The sequence below is a fragment of the Nymphaea colorata genome, chromosome 9, assembly GCF_008831285.2.
Source record: "Nymphaea colorata isolate Beijing-Zhang1983 chromosome 9, ASM883128v2, whole genome shotgun sequence".
Taxonomy (NCBI): domain Eukaryota; kingdom Viridiplantae; phylum Streptophyta; class Magnoliopsida; order Nymphaeales; family Nymphaeaceae; genus Nymphaea; species Nymphaea colorata.
The window spans coordinates 9,624,780-9,645,601 of record NC_045146.1 but is presented as its reverse complement, the minus strand read 5'-3'; the positions used below and the strand labels follow the sequence as shown (position 1 = coordinate 9,645,601).

Here is a 20,822-nt window from a genome sequence, read left to right as displayed (position 1 = left end):
AGAGAAAGAGTGCCGCCTAGGGTACCGAGCCCACCTCGGTATCCGTGAACGGTAGGACCGGGTCCAGATATGGACCCGGTTCCCCATTACAATATATTCTAACACTTTTAATTAAAAGATTAAGGAACGCAGGGCTGTGTTAAGCCGGCTGCTCCCTTTCCTCCATCGTCTTGTTTCATCCTCTCCTCTCAATATATCTGTTTTGCATACGGAGAGACGAGTACTTTGTGAAGATTCTTACATGGTATCAGAGCCAGGTTGCATCGTCCTCCGGTGAGTGATTTCAGTTTGATGTGATTTGCCCTAATCGTTGTGCCCTAATTTTCTCATCGTTTTGCCATAATTTCTGTCGTTGCCCTAAATCAATTATGGATCAGCCGACTCCCTCTCTTCTATCTTCTAGCTTTCTCTCCCAACTTATTTCTCAAAAGCTGAAACATAGTAACTATTTGACTTGGAAACGTCAAATAGTCCCTTTTATTAAAAGTCATAGACTCTACGGGCATATCGATAGGACCACTCCAGCACCTCCTATGTATATTGACCGTGAAGTGAAGAAGACCGTAGTGGGAGATCAAGCTGCTGGGGCTGCGGCTATGAGTGAAATCAGATTTGAATATGAAACCATTACTGAAAATAATCCTGAGTATGAAGTTTGGCTGGCTCACGACTAGTCCCTTGTTGCCTATATTACTTCTACTTTGTCAGAGGAAGTATTAGGAGGTATTGATGATGATTTAACAGCCCTAGAGTTGTGGTCTACCCTTGCCACCACGTATTCTCAAGTATCCGAAGCACGTTTTCTGCAGTTAAGAAGGCAATTTCAGGACATCAAGCGTGGGACGCATACTGTTTGGAATATTTGAATGAAATTAAAAGTGTAAGCGATCAACTTTCTGCCATTGGACATCCCGTCAGCGACAAGGACAAAGTGCAACAAGCCTTGAGTGGACTGGGAACAGATTTTGATATTTTTTGCACAGCCTTGGAAGTCCTACCTATTCTTCCATCTTTCGAAGATCTCAAGGCTAAGTTATTCCAACACGAAGCTAGTCGTGTTCAGCGACAGAATTTGATTCCTTCCAACAGTCACAATGTACTGATCACAGGGACACATGCATTGCAAGGGAATCGCACTCGTACTTGGATTCCTCAGGCAGGAATGGGAAGAGGGATTCTCCCAACACCACAGGGCATGAACACTACTTCTGCCACATCTAGAAGGGTTCCGACTTGTTTCTATTGCAACAAGAGGGGGCATGTAAAGTCAGAATGTTGGCACAACCCGCAGAACAAAAATAATCAGATTAGACGTGAGAACAAGGCAGCAGCAGGGTCAGCTTCATCATCATCTGGATCTAATGTTTCAGCAGACGTACAACAACTCCTCATGACAGCCCTGTCTAAGCTTCATTTGAAACAAAACGAGCAAGGAGAATGGTATGTGGACTCTGGAGCAGCAGCTCATGTTACTTATGACGCAGGTAATCTCTCTAGTGCTCTCCCTTATTTAGATAAAAGCTCAGTTGTCACGGGAGATGGTTTCCATCACACAATATCACACATTGGAAATGTACAAATTTCTATGAGCTCTTCTTCGATTCCATTAAAGAATGTTCTTGTTGTTCCAAGTGTCAAGAAAAATATTATTTCAGTGTCCAAGCTTATTGATGATACTCAATCCTCTGTTGAATTCACACCCTCTTCTGTTTATGTCAAGGATGCTCGAACCAAGAAGACATTCGCTGAGGGCCCTCGCAAAGGAGATATGTATGTCCTTGAAGGAGCTCCACAGATGTCAAAATCTCACCTTTCCGATTCATGTTTTCCAAGTCATAGTGAAGTCAATGTCACAGAGTATAATAAACCATCCATTTGGCATGGTCGGTTAGCTCATTGTAGTCAATCTTTTGTTTGAAATCTTGTTGCAGACGGGCTCTTAGATAAGTCCAGTCTGAGTTCTGTCAGTGAGTCCAGCATGTGCTTGAGTTGTCATATCTGTAAGAGCCATGCCCTTCCTTTTCAATTAATAAATAGAAGAGCTCCAAAGGCTTTTGACACCATATATTCTGATGTTTGGGGGCCTGCTCCAGTTCCTTCTTCTTTTGGGAATAGATACTATGTCATTTTTGTTGATTCATATTCTCGATATACTTGGATCCATTTCATGAAACACAAATCAGAAGTTTTTCGCTTATTCACTCAATTTCATGCCTTGGTTCAAAATAAATACTCCAGTAATATTGTGCATTTTCAATGTGATGGTGGTGGTGAATTTATTTCTAATGAATTTACTGAGTACTTACTAGATAATGGGATCACTAGACAAATTTCATGTCCGCATACACCTCAGCAAAACGGAATTGCTGAAAGGAAACATAGGCATATTGTTGAAAGTGCACTTAGCATGATGCATGAAACAGACTTACCTATGACATTGTGGACCGAGGCTTTCCATACGGCTTTACATGTTATAAATCGATTGCCATTGGCTTTGCTTGATGGAAAATCACCATTTTTTCTTTTACACCAAGAGCAGCCACGTTATGAGGAGTTGCGTGTTTTTGGATGTGTGTGCTATGTGTATGTTGATGTTTCCTTGCGAAACAAATTTCAAGATCGTGCTGTTTTATGTAGATTTATAGGGTATGCAGAAAATTACAAGGGTTATAGGTGTTACAACCCTAAAACTGAGCATGTACATATTACACGGCATGTTGTCTTTGATGACAACAGGTTACAGGATCCCAAGGCTACTTCTGTGACACTCAAGGACAAAAATGAAGTTTATGATACTTGGCTTCATGCTGAAATCTTAAGACAAGGGGCAGCAATGTTGACTGAGCACAATGAGCAAGTTGTTAATGAGCCCGAGACATCTGTAAGTAGTTCCTTGAGCAGCACTACTTCCTTGGACAGCATGCCTTCATCTTCTCAGCCCAGTGAGCCACCTATGCATAATCGGTTCTCAGGCCTGGTGTATTCTAGGCGATCAGTTCCTACTGTAGTTCCACGCCAATCACAACGCGTGCGACATCCTATTGATAGATGGGTGAACTATAACAGTTTTTCTTTGGATTTTCAACTGTTTATGACAGAAGTCAGCAAAAAGGTGGAACCAACATCTTATCACAATGCGAGTAAGGAAAAATGTTGGGTTGAAGCTATGAATGAGGAAATGGCAGCCTTGCATGAATGTCAGACTTGGCAGATTATCCCTCGTCCAGCTGATAAGAATGTTGTGGGATCCAAATGGGTTTATAAACTGAAATATAAACCAGATGGTAGCATTGATCGGTATAAAGCACGACTTGTGGCGCGCGGTTTTACTCAGCAATATGGGGAAAATTATGATGAAACATTCAGTCCAGTTATCAAGATGGGAACAATCCGTGTGATTATTTCTCTTGCAGTCTCGTATGGATGGCCTCTCTATCAGTTAGATGTTAAAAATGCTTTTCTTCATGGAATTCTTAAGGAAGAGGTATACATGGAGCAACCTCCCGGCTACACTACTCATGATTCTCAAAAATGGGTTTGCAAATTACACAAGTCTCTATATGGGTTGAAGCAAGCTTCTAGGTCATGGTTTGATCGTTTTTCTCATCACATACAACAAGTTGGTTTTCTCCGAAGCTCTCTCGATCACTCTTTGTTTATCTATCGCACTGGAGAAGCTACCACCTGGTTACTTATCTATGTTGATGATATTGTTATAACTGGGAATTCTTCTTCACGTATATCTTATGTTAAAGGTATGTTGAAGCAAGAATTCAAGATGAAGGATCTGGGAGAATTACGATATTTTTTGGGTGTTGAACTTGACAGGACAAATGATAGTTTGACTCTTACACAGCACAAGTATACCCTTGATGTTTTGGACAGGGCAAGTATGACTAATTGCAAACCCATCACTACCCCCAGTGTTCTGAATACTAAATTGACTGCATCTGATGGGAACTGCTGCATATTCCAATCTCACATTCTATCGCAGCATTGTTGGTATGTTACAATATCTTACCTTTACTCGCCCAGACATAGTATATGCTGTAAATCAGATTTCTCAGTTCATGCATGCACCCACTGAAGGACATATGGATGCCGCTAAGCGGATCCTACGGTATCTCAAAGCTACTCTTGGAGATAGACTAGTCTACACCAAATGTTCCAATGTTTCTCTTGGACATAGCATATATACATATACTGATGCCGACTGGGCAGGCGATCCCGATGACCGACGATCAGTTTCAGGTTTCTGTCTCTTTCTTGATTCTAATCTCATTTGTTGGAGCAGTAAAAAGCAGCGTGCTGTTGCATGATCTAGCACTGAGGCAGAGTATAGAGCAATGGCTGCAGGGACGGCTGAAGCGTCATGGTTACATCATTTACTTGGGGAGCTCAATCTTCCTATTGTTCGGTCATCATTACTATGTGACAATCAAAGTGCGATAAAAATTGCTTTCAATCCCATTTTGCATAATCGCACCAAACATATAGAGATTGATCAACATTTCATTCATCAGAAGGTTGAAGAAGCCGAGATCTTGCCTACTTATATATCCACCAATGAACAGATAGCTGATCTTTTTACCAAAGGTCTCACAGGGCAGCATTTTTGGGATTTGAAGAACAAGTTGTGCATGATCAAATCTCATGCACAACTTGAGGGGAGCTGTTAGCGTATGGGGATCGGGTCTGTTCAGACCCGATCCATTCTTCTTATATCCACACGCCTAAAGTTACTAGGCGGTGGCTCTCTTGTAATATTTTATAATTTTATGTACAAATCTGTTGTAACCTATTAGGGTTATTCTTTTAATTAAAAGATTAAGGAACGCAGGGCTGTGTTAAGCCGGTTGCTCCCTTTCCTCCATCGTCTTCTTTCATCCTCTCCTCTCAATATATCTGTTTTGCATACGGAGAGACGAGTACTTTGTGAAGATTCTTACACTGGTGCCCATTAGCAACCAGACTCTCTCTCTCTTAAGATTTCATTCACACCCAAAAATTAGGGTTACCAAGATACAAGTAGAGTCTCAACAGGCCTAAACAGGAGCACACACTGGACCGGGTCCAGACCCAAACCCGTACATTAAAACACATCAACACTCCCCCTCAAGTTGGGCATACAGATCAAACATGCCCAACGTGGATACATTTCTCCCAAATGAAGTTGAAGACAAGGCTTTGGTCAGGACATCAGCAGTTTGGTCTTCAGATCTCATATAAGGAAGTACAAGTTCTTTAGCATCAATTCTTTCTCGAATGAAATGCCAGTCAATCTCAACATGCTTTGTTCTGTCATGAAGCACAGGGTTGTTGGCCAAGTTGATTGCTGACTTGTTATCACAATACATCTTCATTGGTTCTTCAACTTTTATACCAATATCAGTCAACAATACTTTCAGCCACAAAAGCTCAGAAACTCCCATAGCAACAGCTCTGTATTCTGCTTTAGCACTGGAACGAGAACAAACGTCTTGCCTCTTACTCCTCCACACTATGAGATTCCCTCCCAAATAGATACAATAGCCAGAGGTGGACCTCCTAGTATCAATACAGTCTGCCCAGTCTACATCTGAATAACCTTCAATCCCAAGAGCGTCTTGCTTAACATACAGGAGACCTTTGCCAGGATTCCTCTTCAAGTAGCATAAGATCCTGTCGACAACCTTCAAGTGAGCATTCGTGGGAGCATGCATGAACTGACTCATCACATTCACAGCAAAGGTAATATCAGGTCTAGTGAGAGTAAGATAAATCAACTTCCCTACAAGACATTGATATCTTCTTTTGGCCTCTTCACAGAGAGGCTCCCCATCTCTAAGACTTACCTTATGGCCAGCATCTAGAGGAGTAGAAGCTGGTCTACACCCCAGTTTCCCGGTCTCCTTTAACAAATCTAGAGTGTACTTTCGTTGATTTAGCACGAGGCTAGTTCCAGACCTAGCAATTTGAATGCCAAGGAAATATTTCAACTTACCAAGGTCCTTGAGATCAAACTCGATCGCCAACAGTTTCTTTAACTTAATTATTTCATCTTCATCATCACCTGTAACAATCATATCATCAACATATACCAACAAAATAGTAACCTTTTGCTCATTTCTCTTCACAAAGAGTGTATGATCTTCATTCCCTTGATTGTATCACATTGTCTCATGACAAGTCTAAGTCGTTCAAACCATGCTCGAGGAGATTGCTTGAGCCCATATAAAGCTTTCCTTAGCTTGCAACATTTTCCAGGTTCCTCATATCCTGGAGGCATACACATATATACTTCCTCTTCAAGGTCTCCATTGAGAAAAGCGTTCTTGACATCAAGTTGGTACATCTTCCACTCCTTCATCACAGCTAAGGAGATAATGACTCTGACAGTCTTCATCTTCGCAACAGGAGCAAATGTCTCCAAGTAATCAATCTCATATTTCTGACTAAACCCCTTGGCCACAAGACGAGCTTTGTATCTTTCAACACTTCCATCTGGTTTGTACTTGATGGTGTAGACCCACTTAGATCCAACCAAGTGAGCCGCCTCAGGAATCTTTACAACTTCCCATGTCATGTTTCTTCTCAGGGCTTCCATCTCTTCTTGCATTGCATAAGTCTACTTGGATCACTCTGAGCCTCAACAACATTCCTGTGAATCATAACCAAAGAAAGAGAAGATACAAAACATTTGTAGTCCTTGCTCAGTCTAGAATATGAAACAAAGTTACTAATAGGATGTTGAGTACATGACCTGACACCCTTTCGTAGGGCGATGGGAAGCTCTTCACTTGCAGCAACAGTCTGACTCTCTTCTTCAACAGGTTGCTTCTGAGCACAACTTGGGTCATCCAGGGAAGGAGTAACTGGATTGGGAGTAGAATTCTCACCACCTGTCATCTCATCTGTACAGACTCTTCGCCTAGAGTAAACTTGCCCAAACAGACGATTGCATTTCTCTTCTGCCCCAGTAGAACACTTTTCATTTTTCTCCTGTTCAAGCACCTCAATAGAAGGACCAACAGATTCACGCCTCTAGTCCAAAAAATCTGTAAACTGAATTTCCTGACTCGGAGAATACTGAGAATACTCTTCCTTTGACATAGAATTCTCCCCCTGAAGAGGATTCTCACCAAAATAGGAAGCATGTTCAAGGAAAATGACATCTTTGGTAACATAGGCGCGACCAGTGGAAGGGTCCTGACACTTGTACCCTTTTTGAGTGGGAGAATAACCTAGAAATATGCCCTTAATAGACCTTGGATCAAGTTTTTTAATGTGAGGGCTATGATTGTGAATAAAGCAAACACAGCCAAAAACTCTAGGTGAAAGAGAGAAAGGTTCACGATTCCCAGGTAACATAGAGTGAGGTGTCTGCCCATTCAATACACGACTAGGCAAACGATTTATAAGATACGAACTGGTCAACACAACATCCCCCCAATACCTTTTTGGAACATGACGTTGAAAAAGAAGAGCCCGAGTCATATTCAACAACTGACGATTCTTTCGTTCAGCAACTCCATTTTGAGGAGTATAAGTACAGGAAGTCTCATGAATAATTCCCTTTTTTGAAAGAAGCTATCAACAGACTGACACATATACTCACGAGCATTGTCAGATCGAAAGGTCTTAACAGATGCTCCATATTAAGTTTCCACATAAGCAATGAAAGTCTCTATGACGGTAGGAACTTCACTACAGTCTTTCAACAAGTAGACAATCGTGTTATGAGAACAATAATCTATAAAGGTGATAAAATACTGAAAACCATGACAAGAAGGAATCCCTGAAGGCCCCCACACATCAAAATGAATCATGGCAAATACCTCATTAGACCGATGGCTAGACAAAGGGTATGAAGCTCTAACATGTTTGGCCAGGTGACAGACATCACAGGACACCATGGTCATGTCTAACCTGGAACATAAATCAAGAAACAACTGTATAAGAAGTCCAAAAGGCAGGTGTCCAAGGCGCTCATGCCACCGGAGAATCAACTGAAGGGAGTCCTCTCTGTTCTTCGTTGCTTGGCTAACTGCCGTCATAAGAGCTTGAGCAGCATGCATAGGTAAACAATATAGCCCGTCAGAAGCCAGACCAATCCCAATCTTCTTCCCTGTCACCAAGTCCTGCATAACACAACGATCAACAGAAAATATAAGTTCGCAATTCAACTCTTTCGTGATCTTGCTAACCGACAAGAGGTTCAAGGGAAGATGGAGAACATGTAGAGCATTGTGGACTAAGAACTTGTTCAAAAGTGAGAGACTCCCTTTCCCAGCCACAGAGGTAGATGAACCATCGGCAAGAGAAACACGTTCCTTTCCTGACGAAAGCTTATACCCATGAAAGACCTTAGGATCGCCGGTCATGTGGTGAGTAGCGCCATTGTCGATGATCCACTCGCCCATACGGGAATCCGCCATCACGTCGATAGAACACCCAAATTTCTTCCTGAACGACGCTTGTGGCGCAGAATGAGAGAGGCTGTAGACGCTGGGGACGACAGCCAGACGATGTAGCTGATGATCCAAGGCGTGAGAGCACTGGGACCGTCGGGAGAAGTCCTCAGGCGCAACTCATCTTCAGGCCTGTTGGAGAGGGCTTCACTTGAAAAATCGTATAAAATCGTAGACACCTCCAAAAATTCTAAAATTTGGACCACAGCGAGAGCACGAGCCAAGGAGTGGACGCTCCAAATTTGGGCTGAATCCGAGCAGTCTACACTCAGGACGTTGAGCCTTGAAGTCGCGGGTTGCCTGTCGCCTGCTTCAAGAAGACGCCACCGATTTCCGCCAGATTCCGTCCGTCGCCTCCAAAAACGCCATCTGTAGTCCGATCGACGTCAAACTTAGTGGAGAGTGTAGAAACAACATGTGCACGAGAGAAGAAGAAAGCACACGGATGTAACGTGGAAAACCCTCGACTCGAGGGAAGAAAAACCACGGGTGAGGAGGTCTGGTGCCCACTAGCCTCCAGACACTCTCTCTCTTCAACACTTCATTAACTCAAAGATTAGGGTTTACAGAAGTATAAGTAGTCCTAATTAGGACAAACCGGATCGGGTACGGATCCGGACCCGAACAACAAAACCCGTCAACACTCCCCCTCAAGTTGGGCATACATATCAAACATGCCCAACTTGGATACATTTCTCTCAAATGGAGTTACACTTAAGGCCTTGGTTAGGACATCAGCAGTTTGGTCTTCAGACTTCATGTAAGGTAGCGTTAATTCCTTAGCATCAATTCTTTCTCTGATGAAGTGACGGTCGATCTCCACATGCTTTGTTCGATCATGAAGAACCGGGTTGTTAGCCAAGTTAATTGCAGACTTATTATCACAATACATCCTCATAGGCCCTTCAATCTCTATTCCAATATCTGTCAGTAAGATCTTCAGCCATAACAATTCTGATACCCCAGTAGCCACAGCCCTATATTCAGCCTCTGCACTCGAGCGGGAACACACATCTTGTCTCTTGCTTCTCCAAACAACCAAATTTCCCCCCAAGTAGACGCAGTATCCTGAAGTAGATCTTCTGGTGTCAACACAGCCTGCCCAGTCTGCATCAGAATACCCTTCAACTTCAATAGATCTTTGTTGCACATATAGAAGTCCCTTTCCGGGATTCTTCTTCAAGTAGCACAAAATTCTATCTACAGCCTTCAAGTGCATATCTGTAGGTGCATGCATGAACTGGCTCATCACATTTACAGCAAATGTGATATCAGGTCTAGTCAGAGTGAGATAAATCAGTTTGCCAACTAGACGTTGATATCTCCCTTTAGCTTCTTCACCCAACAGTTCTCCATCTTTGCTACCAAGTTTATGCCCAGCATCTATAGGAGTAGAGGCTGGTCTGCATCCCAGTTTTCCTGTCTCCTTTAGTAGATCCAGGGTATACTTCCTTTGACTAAGTACAAGAGTTGTACCTGATCTAGCAATTTCAATACCCAGAAAATACTTTAGCTTACCAAGATCTTTTAGATCGAATTCAGTAGATAGTAAACCCTTTAATCTTGCTATCTCTTCCTTATCATCACCTGTAACAATCATATCATCAACATAAACCAATAGTAGAGTAACTTTACTCTCTCTTCTCTTTACAAACAGGGTATGATCTCCATTTCCTTGTTTGTAGCCATGTTTCTTCATAACAAGTCTGCGCCGTTCAAACCATGCTCGGGGAGACTGTTTCAGCCCATACAAAGCTTTCTTCAATTTACAACATTTTCCAGGCTTCTCAAAACCTGGTGGCATGCACATGTACACTTCCTCTTCGAGATCTCCATTGAGAAAGGCATTTTTTACATCAAGTTGGCACATCTCCCAACCCTTCAGCACCGCCAATGAAATAATAACTCTAACAGTCTTCATCTTTGCAACAGGAGCAAACGTCTCTAAGTAGTCGATCCCATATTTCTGACTGAACCCCTTGGCCACCAATCGTGCTTTGTACCTTTCAATGCTACCATCTGGTTTGTACTTAACAGTGTAGACCCACTTCGACCCAACCAAGTGGGCTGCTTCAGGAATATCAACCACCTCCCATGTCTGATTTCTGTCTAAAGCTTCCATCTCTTCTTTCATTGCATGAGACCACTTAGTGTCACCCTGAGCCTCTGTAGCATTCCTGGGAATCACAACCACAGCCAAGGAGGATACAAAACATTTATAGTCAGTGCTCAATCTAGAGTAAGATACGAAGTTACCAATAGGGTGCTGGGTACATGACCTGACCCCCTTTCTCAAGGCAATAGGAAGATCCTCCTTTTCTTTTCCAACATCTTGCTTCTGAACACGACTTGGATCATCCAAGGAAGAAGTAGGATTGGGATTCGGTGTAACCTCCTCATCATCAATCACCTTGTCAGTACAAGCTCTTCTCCTGGAATACACCTGTCCAAACATACGATTACCCTCTTGTTCTGTCACCAAAGGATGCTCTCCCTCCTTCTCCTGTTCATGTACATCAGTAGTCGTCCCCTCTTCATCTTTGCCATCTTCATCTTTGCCAAGCACCTTGGCAACAGGATTCTCTTCACGCCTGTAATCCATAAAGTCTGTAAACTGAATTTCCTGTGTGGGAGAATACTCTTCCTTAGACATTAATTTCTCCCCCTGAAGAGAATTCTCACCAAAATAGGAAACATGTTCCAAGAATGTGACATCTTTGGTAATGTGAAGACGACCAGTGGTAGGATCTAGACATTTATAACCTTTTTGAGTGGAAGAATACCCAAGAAAGACGCCCTTAATAGATTTGGGATCAAGTTTTTTTACATTGGGGCTGTGGTTATGTATGAAACACACACATCCAAAGACTCGAGGAGGAAGATGAAAAGGTTGACTACTCCCTGGAAGCATAGAGTATGGAGTACGACCCTTTAGCACACGAGTGGGCATGCGATTAATCAAGTAGACACTAGTAAGGATTGCATCACCCCAATAGTATTTTGGGAGATGTCTTTGGAACAGTATGGCTCGGGTGACATTGAGCAACTGACGATTTTTCCTCTCAGCAACCCCATTTTGAGGGGGGGTATAACTACAGGATGTCTCATGAACAATCCCCCTCTTTCGAAAGAATTCTTCAACAGTGAGACACAGATATTCACGAGCATTATCAGACCGAAAAGTCTTGACAGAATGTCCATATTGGTTTTCCACTAGGAGGATGAAAGTTTCAATAATGTGAGGCACCTCACTACGATCTTTCAACAAATACACAAAGGTACATCTTGAATAATCATCTATAAAGGTTATAAAGTATTGAAAACCACCACGAGAATGAATGCCCGAAGGCCCCCACACATCAGAATGAACTTCACAACCATAGAACAAAAAAACAGATTTTGTTTTCTCCAAGTCCGACGGCTCTGATACCATGTAGAAACAACATGTGCACGAGAGAAGAAGAAAGCACACGGATGTAACGTGGAAAACCCTCGACTCGAGGGAAGAAAAACCACGGGTGAGGAGGTCTGGTGCCCACTAGCCTCCAGACACTCTCTCTCTTCAACACTTCATTAACTCAAAGATTAGGGTTTACAGAAGTATAAGTAGTCCTAATTAGGACAAACCGGATCGGGTACGGATCCGGACCCGAACAACAAAACCCGTCAACAGAGAGGATCATCTGGATGTTGGGAATCAAATGGCACCGGAATCATCAAAATCCAACGGTCCGATCGCCGGAAAAGTCACCGGAAACAGGGACTGGTCGGTGGTAAAGCAGAACAATGTCTGATCAAATTTCTTGAGGTCGAATCTCACTCAATACATAACCGATTGACACGATTTCACTCCCCTTCGACAGATTGGTTTGTTGGGAAGCGATCAGAATCAAAACCCCCAAAAGTTACAGTCGATTGAGCCCTCGATTGAAGCTCGGACAGAAACAGGCTTAGTGAGACCTGTTAAAAACTGAGTATACAGAACATGGCACGATCGTCTTCAAACGGCCCTCAAATCGGTTCTCCTTCAATCAAATCCGCTGGTAGGTCATCCACAAGTCAATGGTGAAGGAGCTCGCACAGCAAACTGGCAAGAGTCGACGGTGTCCACCGGAACTTCACGGCGGGAGACGATCACCACTCAAACGGTGATCCAATACGAGCGCAAACAAGAAACTCAGAACCAAGTGGAGGAGCAGAGGGCAGCTTTGGGCGACAACAATCTCCGACGTCGGTTTGGGGAGGGCAATGATCTCAGGCGATACAGCCGGGCGGCAGTGGCAGTGGCGGCGACGGCAACGTCAGCGGCGGAACAAGAGCAGCGAGTGATGGGAAGGTCAGGGCCGGAACTTCACGACCGCAAAGAAAATTCCCAAACTCGTAGGCTTTGATACCATGTAGAAACACGGAAAAAAGAAAAAGAATACGATGAACACGATGTAACGTGGAAAAACCCTCAACAAGAGGGAAAAAACCACAGATGAGGAGGAACTGGTGCCCATTAGCAACCAAACTCTCTCTCTCTTAAGATTTCATTCACACCCAAAAATTAGGGTTACCAAGATACAAGTAGAGTCTCAACAGGCCTAAACAGGAGCACACACTGGACCGGGTCCAGACCCAGACCCAGACCCGTACATTAAAACACGTCAACACTTTTAACAATACAATTCTGTTGTGGTGTGTGCGGACAGGAAATCTGTCTAGGGAAGGATAAATCAGAAACACAAGACTTAGACACCTTTGGAGCTTCTTTACATGACGTACATGGCTCCTTCAATGACGTACATGGCTTCAATGACGTACATGGCTCCTTTACATGACGTACATTGCTCCCTTGTTCTGAGGATTATGCCAACATTTTGACTTCACATGACCTCTCTTATTGCAATAAAAACAAGTAGGTAGTCTTCGTGGTACAAACTTAACAATGCCCTCTCTGATCAAAAATTCATTTTTGCCCCTAGGTCATAATTGAAAGGTTTGTGATATATTCTGAATTGTATATCACACAAACTCAGGTTGGTGCAAATAACTCACCACTTCAACAGGAAAGTAACTGAATACAAGCAACACACAGCCTGCATCAGTTACACACAAGCAATCCTCACAATGAGAGGAGAAACTCTGAAGAATATTATTTGTCATTCATAAAGAGAGCTACAAAAAGCTAAACTTACAAAAGGGACACATAATCCAATAAACAGGAAGAGGAAAGAGCCATTAGGATGTCCAACAGCTAGAAAATATAGCCCTTGGATATCCCAATAGCTATTAGAGAGCTACAATATGCACCAAACAAAAGAATAAAAATGAAAAAAATTATTTTACAAATACAACAACAAAGAAATAAACAAAACCATAATCTAATTCTAATAATCCTAATCTAATACTAACATTACTGACATATTCGTTAACAACAATATGTATTTATATACATTTTGACTGTACACAAAGATGCCAATTTGAGGCCTCATTGGACATACATTTATTCTAAATTGCCCCTACATCAACATGAAATTCACATTTTATCCCTAACTCCACATGTCAGCCTATAATCAAATTTTTAACTTGCAAAAAAAGCCAAATATTACAATAGGCACCGGCATCCATTGTCAAAAGATGATCACTTATTATGTAATCTTGTTGATAATTTCAGTAGAACTTGGATATAGTTCCCCAAATAAAAAGCTAAAGTCATCAACTATTTTAAAATATTCAATAAGATGATACAAGATCACTTTTACTAATATTTCATGCTTAGGACAGATACTGGAAGAGAATACCTTTCTAGTGGGATTCAAGAAATATTTGAAAGAAAATGACATTATATACCTAAAATCTTGCCTCAAAACTGCTCAACAAAATGAGTTAGTTGAAAGGAATCATATATACATTATTGAAAACACTGAACATGACTCACTTCGACAAATGTCCAAGAAAGATTTTCAGCCGAAGCAGCCCTTATCACAGTGTATTTGACAAACCAAATGCCTCCCTCATTCTTCAAAATCTTTCTCCTATTTATAAACTCTTAAAAACTAAGCCCAACTATAATTGACTTAGATCTTTTGGACGTACATGTTTTGTTTTAACTGAACAAAATGATAAACTTTCTAAGCTATCTGTTGAAAAATGATAAACTTTATGTAACTAGAAATGTAACTTCTCTTGAAAATGAAAGTCGTGTTGATGGTAGCATATCCAAAGATTCGAGTTGACTGTTCTTTTCTGCATATGCCCTTCATGCTTGATGGTGACTTTGACAATGAAGCTGAGGAATACACCCCTTTTGATAATTTTTGAAAGATATAAGGCTAGATCAGTAGTTAAAAGATATGCACAAGAATATGGTGTACTCCTCTTTTGACCTTAGCTTCAAATATTCAATTTTTTCTGTTTAGTAACTCTATTTATAACAACCCGACCCATTCCTGGGCTCAGGCCCCTGGTTCGGCGGATCCCAACCCGCCCCCTAGCAGTTCCGGCTCCAACCCCAAAAAGGCTAGGAACCAGAGCAATCTTTCCATCAATGACCCCCCTTTATAAACCCTTGAAGATTCCTCACAATCTTCGATACGAGACTAAACATTTGGGGCATTACAATCCACCCCCTTAAGGCACATGCGTCGGCGCGTGTGGGACCCTAGGTCCGAGTGTTGAACCGGCTCTGATACCACTATAGCAACCCAACCCACTCCTGGGCTTGGGCCCTTGGTTCGGCGGACCCAAGCTCCAACTCCAAAAAGGCTAGGAACCAGGACAATCTTCTCATCAATGACCCCCTTTATAAACCCTTGAAGATTCCTCACAATCTTCGATACGAGACTAAACATTTGAGGCATTACACTATTATCAAGAATTACATAGACTAGGAAAAGGTTCCAGTTCTTTAACTTCATAAAAAAGGATTGCAGCTCATGAATTCTTAGAAAAACCTTTTATGCCAAAAGAATAAATATAAGAGCAGCACATCAGTGCAAGTTTGCTTTATATTCAAATGAATCAATCCTAGCTTTCAAAACAGAAATGTCATTGGATGATAATGTTTATCAGAAGCAGACATTGTTATACATAGCAAATATGTGGTACTACCTCCAAGACAATAAATAGCACCAAAGCACACATCATATATGATGAACATGCAGAAATCGTGATAACAGGTACGCGTGGAAGATAGATAACATTCATCTTAACCTGCCAGTGCATGTTTCTCCTAAAAATGAGAGACAGGATTTGCATTTGTTACCAGATCTATGCCTGAAACAAGAGTGAGATCAAATGCAGTGATTGAATTAGGAGAGAGAACTACATCCATGTCTGGTCCCACATCTTCCAACAAGCTTTGGATTGGTACCACCTGCAGTTTAATAACCAAAAAAGAACATTGTCCATATCTTTCTTCAAAGAGAGATAGAGAGAGAGAAAGAGAGAGAAGGAGAGAGAGAGAGAGAGAGAGAGAGAGAGAGAAAGAGAGAGGGAGAGAGAGAGAGAGAGAGAGAGAGAGAGAGAGAGAGATCAGCTTCTATGAGGATGGTCTACAAACATGAATTGACACACCCACACACAAAAAACATAACTACATTTGTGGAAAGTGAAATTAAATACCAAAAATTGCTTAGATCAAATCAGATGAAATTCTAGTTATCCAGAACTAGACGATATCATTTCAAGGTCATGTAAACTCAAAAATTTAGGTAAAAACCCACAGAAATATTGGGAAAGAAATCAAGTAACTTGCAGATCTGATATTCTAAATACTGACTTAAGGATTAAGACAGCAAATATAAAACATTTTCTTGAAGAAGAAAGAGAGAGGGGAAACCATATCAAAGAATTATAAAATTTAAAAGTAATTAGGCTTAATACACTCTGCATAGGTCGGCTGCATTTATTGTTAATGAACACGCAGAACAAGTTAGGGGAAAAACCAGGATGGTGATAAATTATAAATGGTCAAATGCTAATACAAGAGATGATGGGTATAATATCCTGATCAAGATACTTTAATTCAAAGAATCCAAGACGGTTCTAAGGCTCGGAGAACCGATGCCTTCTACTAATATTTTCCTCTTTTTATAGACGAATGGGGAGAAAGAAGACAAAATTATCATACTAGTTGCTTTTACGTGGCTCCTCCATGTTGAAAGGAGGGTTACATTCTAGTCGAAAGGAATCTTAAAGGACAATAATTTTGCTTCTCCTTTTTGTAGTGCATCACTTTTCATCTTGAAGGAATCTTGAAGGACAATAACGCTCGGCCTTTTTGCAGAACGGGTCGGGTCAGGGTCCAGACCCGGACCCGAGCTCCAAGCGCGTTAGGAGCCCCGACGCCGCAGCCCGTCTCCCCTTCCTTGTCTCCTTCTTCTCCCTCGTTTCCCCTCTTCGTCTCTCCCTCACCCACGACCGAAACTCAGCGAAGCAGAAGAAGGCGACGGTGACGGTGACGGCAGCAGCTCGCGGGTAAGCTCCCTCTCTCGCCCTCTCTGCCTGTTTTTCCCCTCCTTTCCTGCGCATCCCTCCCTCTCTACAACGCTCTCTCTCCTCCCACACGCTGTCCCTCTCCTCCTTGCCCGAGCTCTCTTCCCTTCTTCTCTCGCCTCCTTCACCTTTCTCCCTCGCTTGCTCCTCCTTCCTCTTCTTTCTTCTCCTCCTCCTTCCCACGCAGACCCTTCCCTCACCGTTCGACCCCTACCCCTTTGTCTTTCTCCCATCTCTGTCAACGTTTTCTCCCTGCTCATTCTCGTGCTCTTTCTCAGTTCTCAGCCTCCCCCAATCGAACCAATATTTTAGCCGAACTCCTCCTCTTGAGCACGTTCTTGCTTGTTCTCTTTAGTAGTGGCTGTTGGATTGGAATTTCAGTTTGAGGGTGCATCATTCTCTTTGTATCAGTGAATAGAAGGCGTTGGTGGTGGCGGCTTGGCACGATTTCTACCATTTGGGGACCGACTGTATGCTTGAGGTGGCTCATCACAGCAGTTTGGACGCTTAGATTGGGGTGAGCAAAGCCTATTTGAGCTTAGATTATTGGATATTATATAGTAGAGCATGTATAATTATTGCTTGAGCATGTTAGAGTTTAGAATTGATGATTTGGGACGCATGTTAGAGATTTTATTTTTGAAGAAAGTTTAGGATTATGATGAAGAAGTGTTGATTCATGCCTCTTGTTAGAATATATTGTATTGGGGAACCGGGTCCATATCTGGACCCGGTCCTATGGGGCACAGATACCGAGGTGGGCTCGGTACCCTAGGCGGCACTCTTTCTCTCCCTCCTATATATTCTTCACTTACATGTAATTGTTGAGTTAAGTGAATATTATTTTCTCTCTCCTAGGGTTGCGGTTTGCCCCTAGGTCAGAGCTTCCCCGTGGTTTTTTACCTCTTTCTGAGGTTTTCCACGTATATTGTGTGTTCTTTCTCTGCTCTCTCCTTGTGGTTCGTGTTTCTACATGGTATCAGAGCCACCGCGTGTGAGATCGTTGGGGTGCAAGTAGTGTTTTTTCCGCCGTTCACGTGCCGCCTCCGTTGCCGTTTCCAGCACCGCCGCCGACACTGTTCCCAGTGCTGACGCCGTCCAGGAACGCCGCCGCCGTCCGTCGTTCCCAGCGCCGTCGCCGGTGTGGTCCCCGTCTTTGCTGCCGTCGTTCCCTGCGCCGTCCCCGCCGCCACTCCCAGCGCCGCCGTCGTTTTTCCGCCGTCCAGGAATGCCGCTGCCGTCCGTCGTTCCCAGCGCTGCCCTGCCCTGCCGCTGTCGCTGCTCCCAATGCCGCCGTCGCCTGGGTTATCTCCGCTGCCCTCTTTGTCTGCGCCACCGCCGGCTGTCTTGTTTCCGCCGCCGTGGGTTGTGCCCTCTCTGCCGCCGGTTGTGACCTTCTTTGGGGATTGCGATGGCTGACGCAGTGATTCCCAAGCTTGATGATGCCCTCGACACGGGCAGCAATACCAAGGGTGAGAACTTGCCTGTTCATGTCACCTCCATTCGGCTGAACAAGGATAACTATCTCTCGTGGTCTGCTGCCCTAGAAATCGGGATTACTAGTCGTGGTCGCCTGCACTATATCACTGGGGAGAAGCCTGCACCTTCTAAAACTGATTCGCAATGGCCGACCTGGGCGTTGGAAGATAGTCAGGTTAAAGTATGGATTATTAGTTCGGTTTCCGCAGATATTCAGCCTTTGATCTTGCGTAAATCGACTGCGTATGATATGTGGACTGTTCTTGCACGTATGTATGATCATAAGAAGCGTGTTTTACGTGCCTATCAAATCAAACGTAGCATATATGCTCTTAAACAGGGTGATTTATCTGTTGCCTCCTTCTATGCCGCCCTGAAGACTAAATGGGAGGAACTTGATTATCATGTGAATGATGACTGGAAATGTGGTGTAGATCATGCCCTGTATTGGGAAAAGGAATGGATGGACCGCACCTTTATCTTCCTTGGAGGCCTGCGTGATGAGTTTGAAACCATTCGAAGCCAGATTCTTAACTGTGATGAGATTCCTGGAATCGAAGAGGTGTATGCCCGTATTGAGTCTGAGGAGCAACGGCGCCAGATTATGCATATTGACTCCCATCAGGGGAGTTCTCCAGCAGCCTTTGTGAGCCATACTTCAGGGACGGGGCAGCGTCCTACTCGACGATGCAGCCATTGCAACAAAGTGGGTCATTCTGTTGATTTTTGTTGGGATCTTCATCCTGAGAAGCGTCTCGTCCGAGGTCGTCCTCCTCATCGCCGTGCTTCTTCTGTGCCAGAGCCTAGTCCAGGGTCGTCCAATGTTGCCAAATCCAAGCTCTCCTCAGATCAACTCAGAGAGTTGCAAGCCTACATTAGTCGGTTGTCTACCCAGGATGATGCTTCTACTTCTGAGGGAGCTAAGTTAGCCCAGGCCCTGGTTGCTACTAGTGACCAAGGTAATTCTCCTCTCGGTGATTGGATTGTTGACAGTGGGCTACTCATCATATGACAGGGGACCCTATGATGTTTCAAGAGTACAAGTTGACCTCTGGGCAGCAGCGTGTGTCTATGGCTGATGGTTCTTCTATCTCTGTGGCTGGAAAAGGGAGTTTATCATTACTGAACAAATATTGTCTTCATAATGCCCTGCATGTTCCCAATATTCCTGTAAATTTATTATCTGTCAGCAGTATTACCAAAGAGCTAAACTGTAATCTAATTTTCTCTGCTGATCGTTGTTTCCTGCAGGACTTGGGGACGGGGCAGAAGATTGGGATTGGTTCGGCTATTGATGGCCTCTACAGACTGCCCGTACAGGTTGCTTCTGCTTTGATTTCAGCCACTAGTGGACAGTTGCCTGGCGTGGAGGACAGATCCGCCATTATGCGCTGGCACGAGAGAGTTGGTCACCTTCCATTCCAGTTGCTTAAAAAGTTGTTTCCTAGGATGTTTCATTTTGTGTCTTTGGACACCTTCGCCTGTGAAGTGTGTCAGTTGTCTAAGCATGTTAGGGCCTCGTACCCTATTTCGTTCAATAAAGCCAACCGTCCTTTTGCTTTGGTTCACTCTGATGTTTGGGGTCCTTCGGGAGTACCCACTTGTCGTGGCTTTCACTATTTTATGACTCTTATTGATGACTACTCCCGGTGTACGTTCGTGTATCTGTTGAAAGAACGTAGTGAAGTTCCCGACATTGTCAAAAACTTTGTGGCATTTGTCGAAACTCAATTCCAGACCACTGTTCAGGCCTTCCGTACTGACAATGCCCGAGAGTATGACTCCCAATCCCTTGATGACTTCTTGCGAAGCAAGGGTATTATTCATGAAACATCCTGTAGCTACACCCCTCCTCGGAATGGCGTGGCTGAAAGAAAAAACCGTCATTTGTTAAATGTTACCCGGGCCATTATGTTTCAACGTCATGTCCCTAAGAGGTACTGGGGGGACGCACTTCTCACTAGTGCTCACCTTGTCAACCGTATGCCTACTCGTGTGTTGGATGGTCATTGCCCTTATTCTGTGTTGTGGCCCACTCAGAATCCCTGGCCTTTAACCCCTCGAGTGTTTGGGTGTGTTTGTTTTGTCCATGATCATAGTCCCACTCTCAAGAAACTTGACCCTCGATCCATCCAAGCAGTCTTCTTGGGATATTCCTCCACCCAGAAAGGATACAGGTGTGTTGACCCGAGCACTTCCAGAGTATATGTCTCCAGGGATATGACCTTTCATGAACATGAGGCATACTTTCCTGCGAATCCTCTTCAGGGGGAGTGTCTAGGTGACAGAAGGGAAGAGTATTCTTCGCATCAGTTGATTCAGTTCATGGATTTCTTGGATTATACGGTGAGTTCTCCAAGTGTGGAAGACGTTGTCAGTGAGGACAGAGACAGTCAGATGGAGGGGGGCCCT

The 20,822-nt window shown here is 43.4% G+C and overlaps 1 protein-coding gene across 5 annotated transcripts in view; it reads right to left on the bottom strand.

The window, feature by feature from the left end:
- Nucleotides 1–20,822, bottom strand: part of LOC116261510 (alpha-L-arabinofuranosidase 1-like) — a 111,324-nt gene that overhangs the window by 13,380 nt on the left and 77,122 nt on the right. For all 5 annotated transcript variants that reach the window (XM_050079398.1, XM_050079397.1, XM_050079400.1 and 2 more), the window contains one exon: nt 15,700–15,810. In XM_050079398.1, the coding sequence (XP_049935355.1) occupies nt 15,700–15,810 (111 nt within the window). The remainder of the gene's footprint in view (nt 1–15,699; nt 15,811–20,822) is intronic.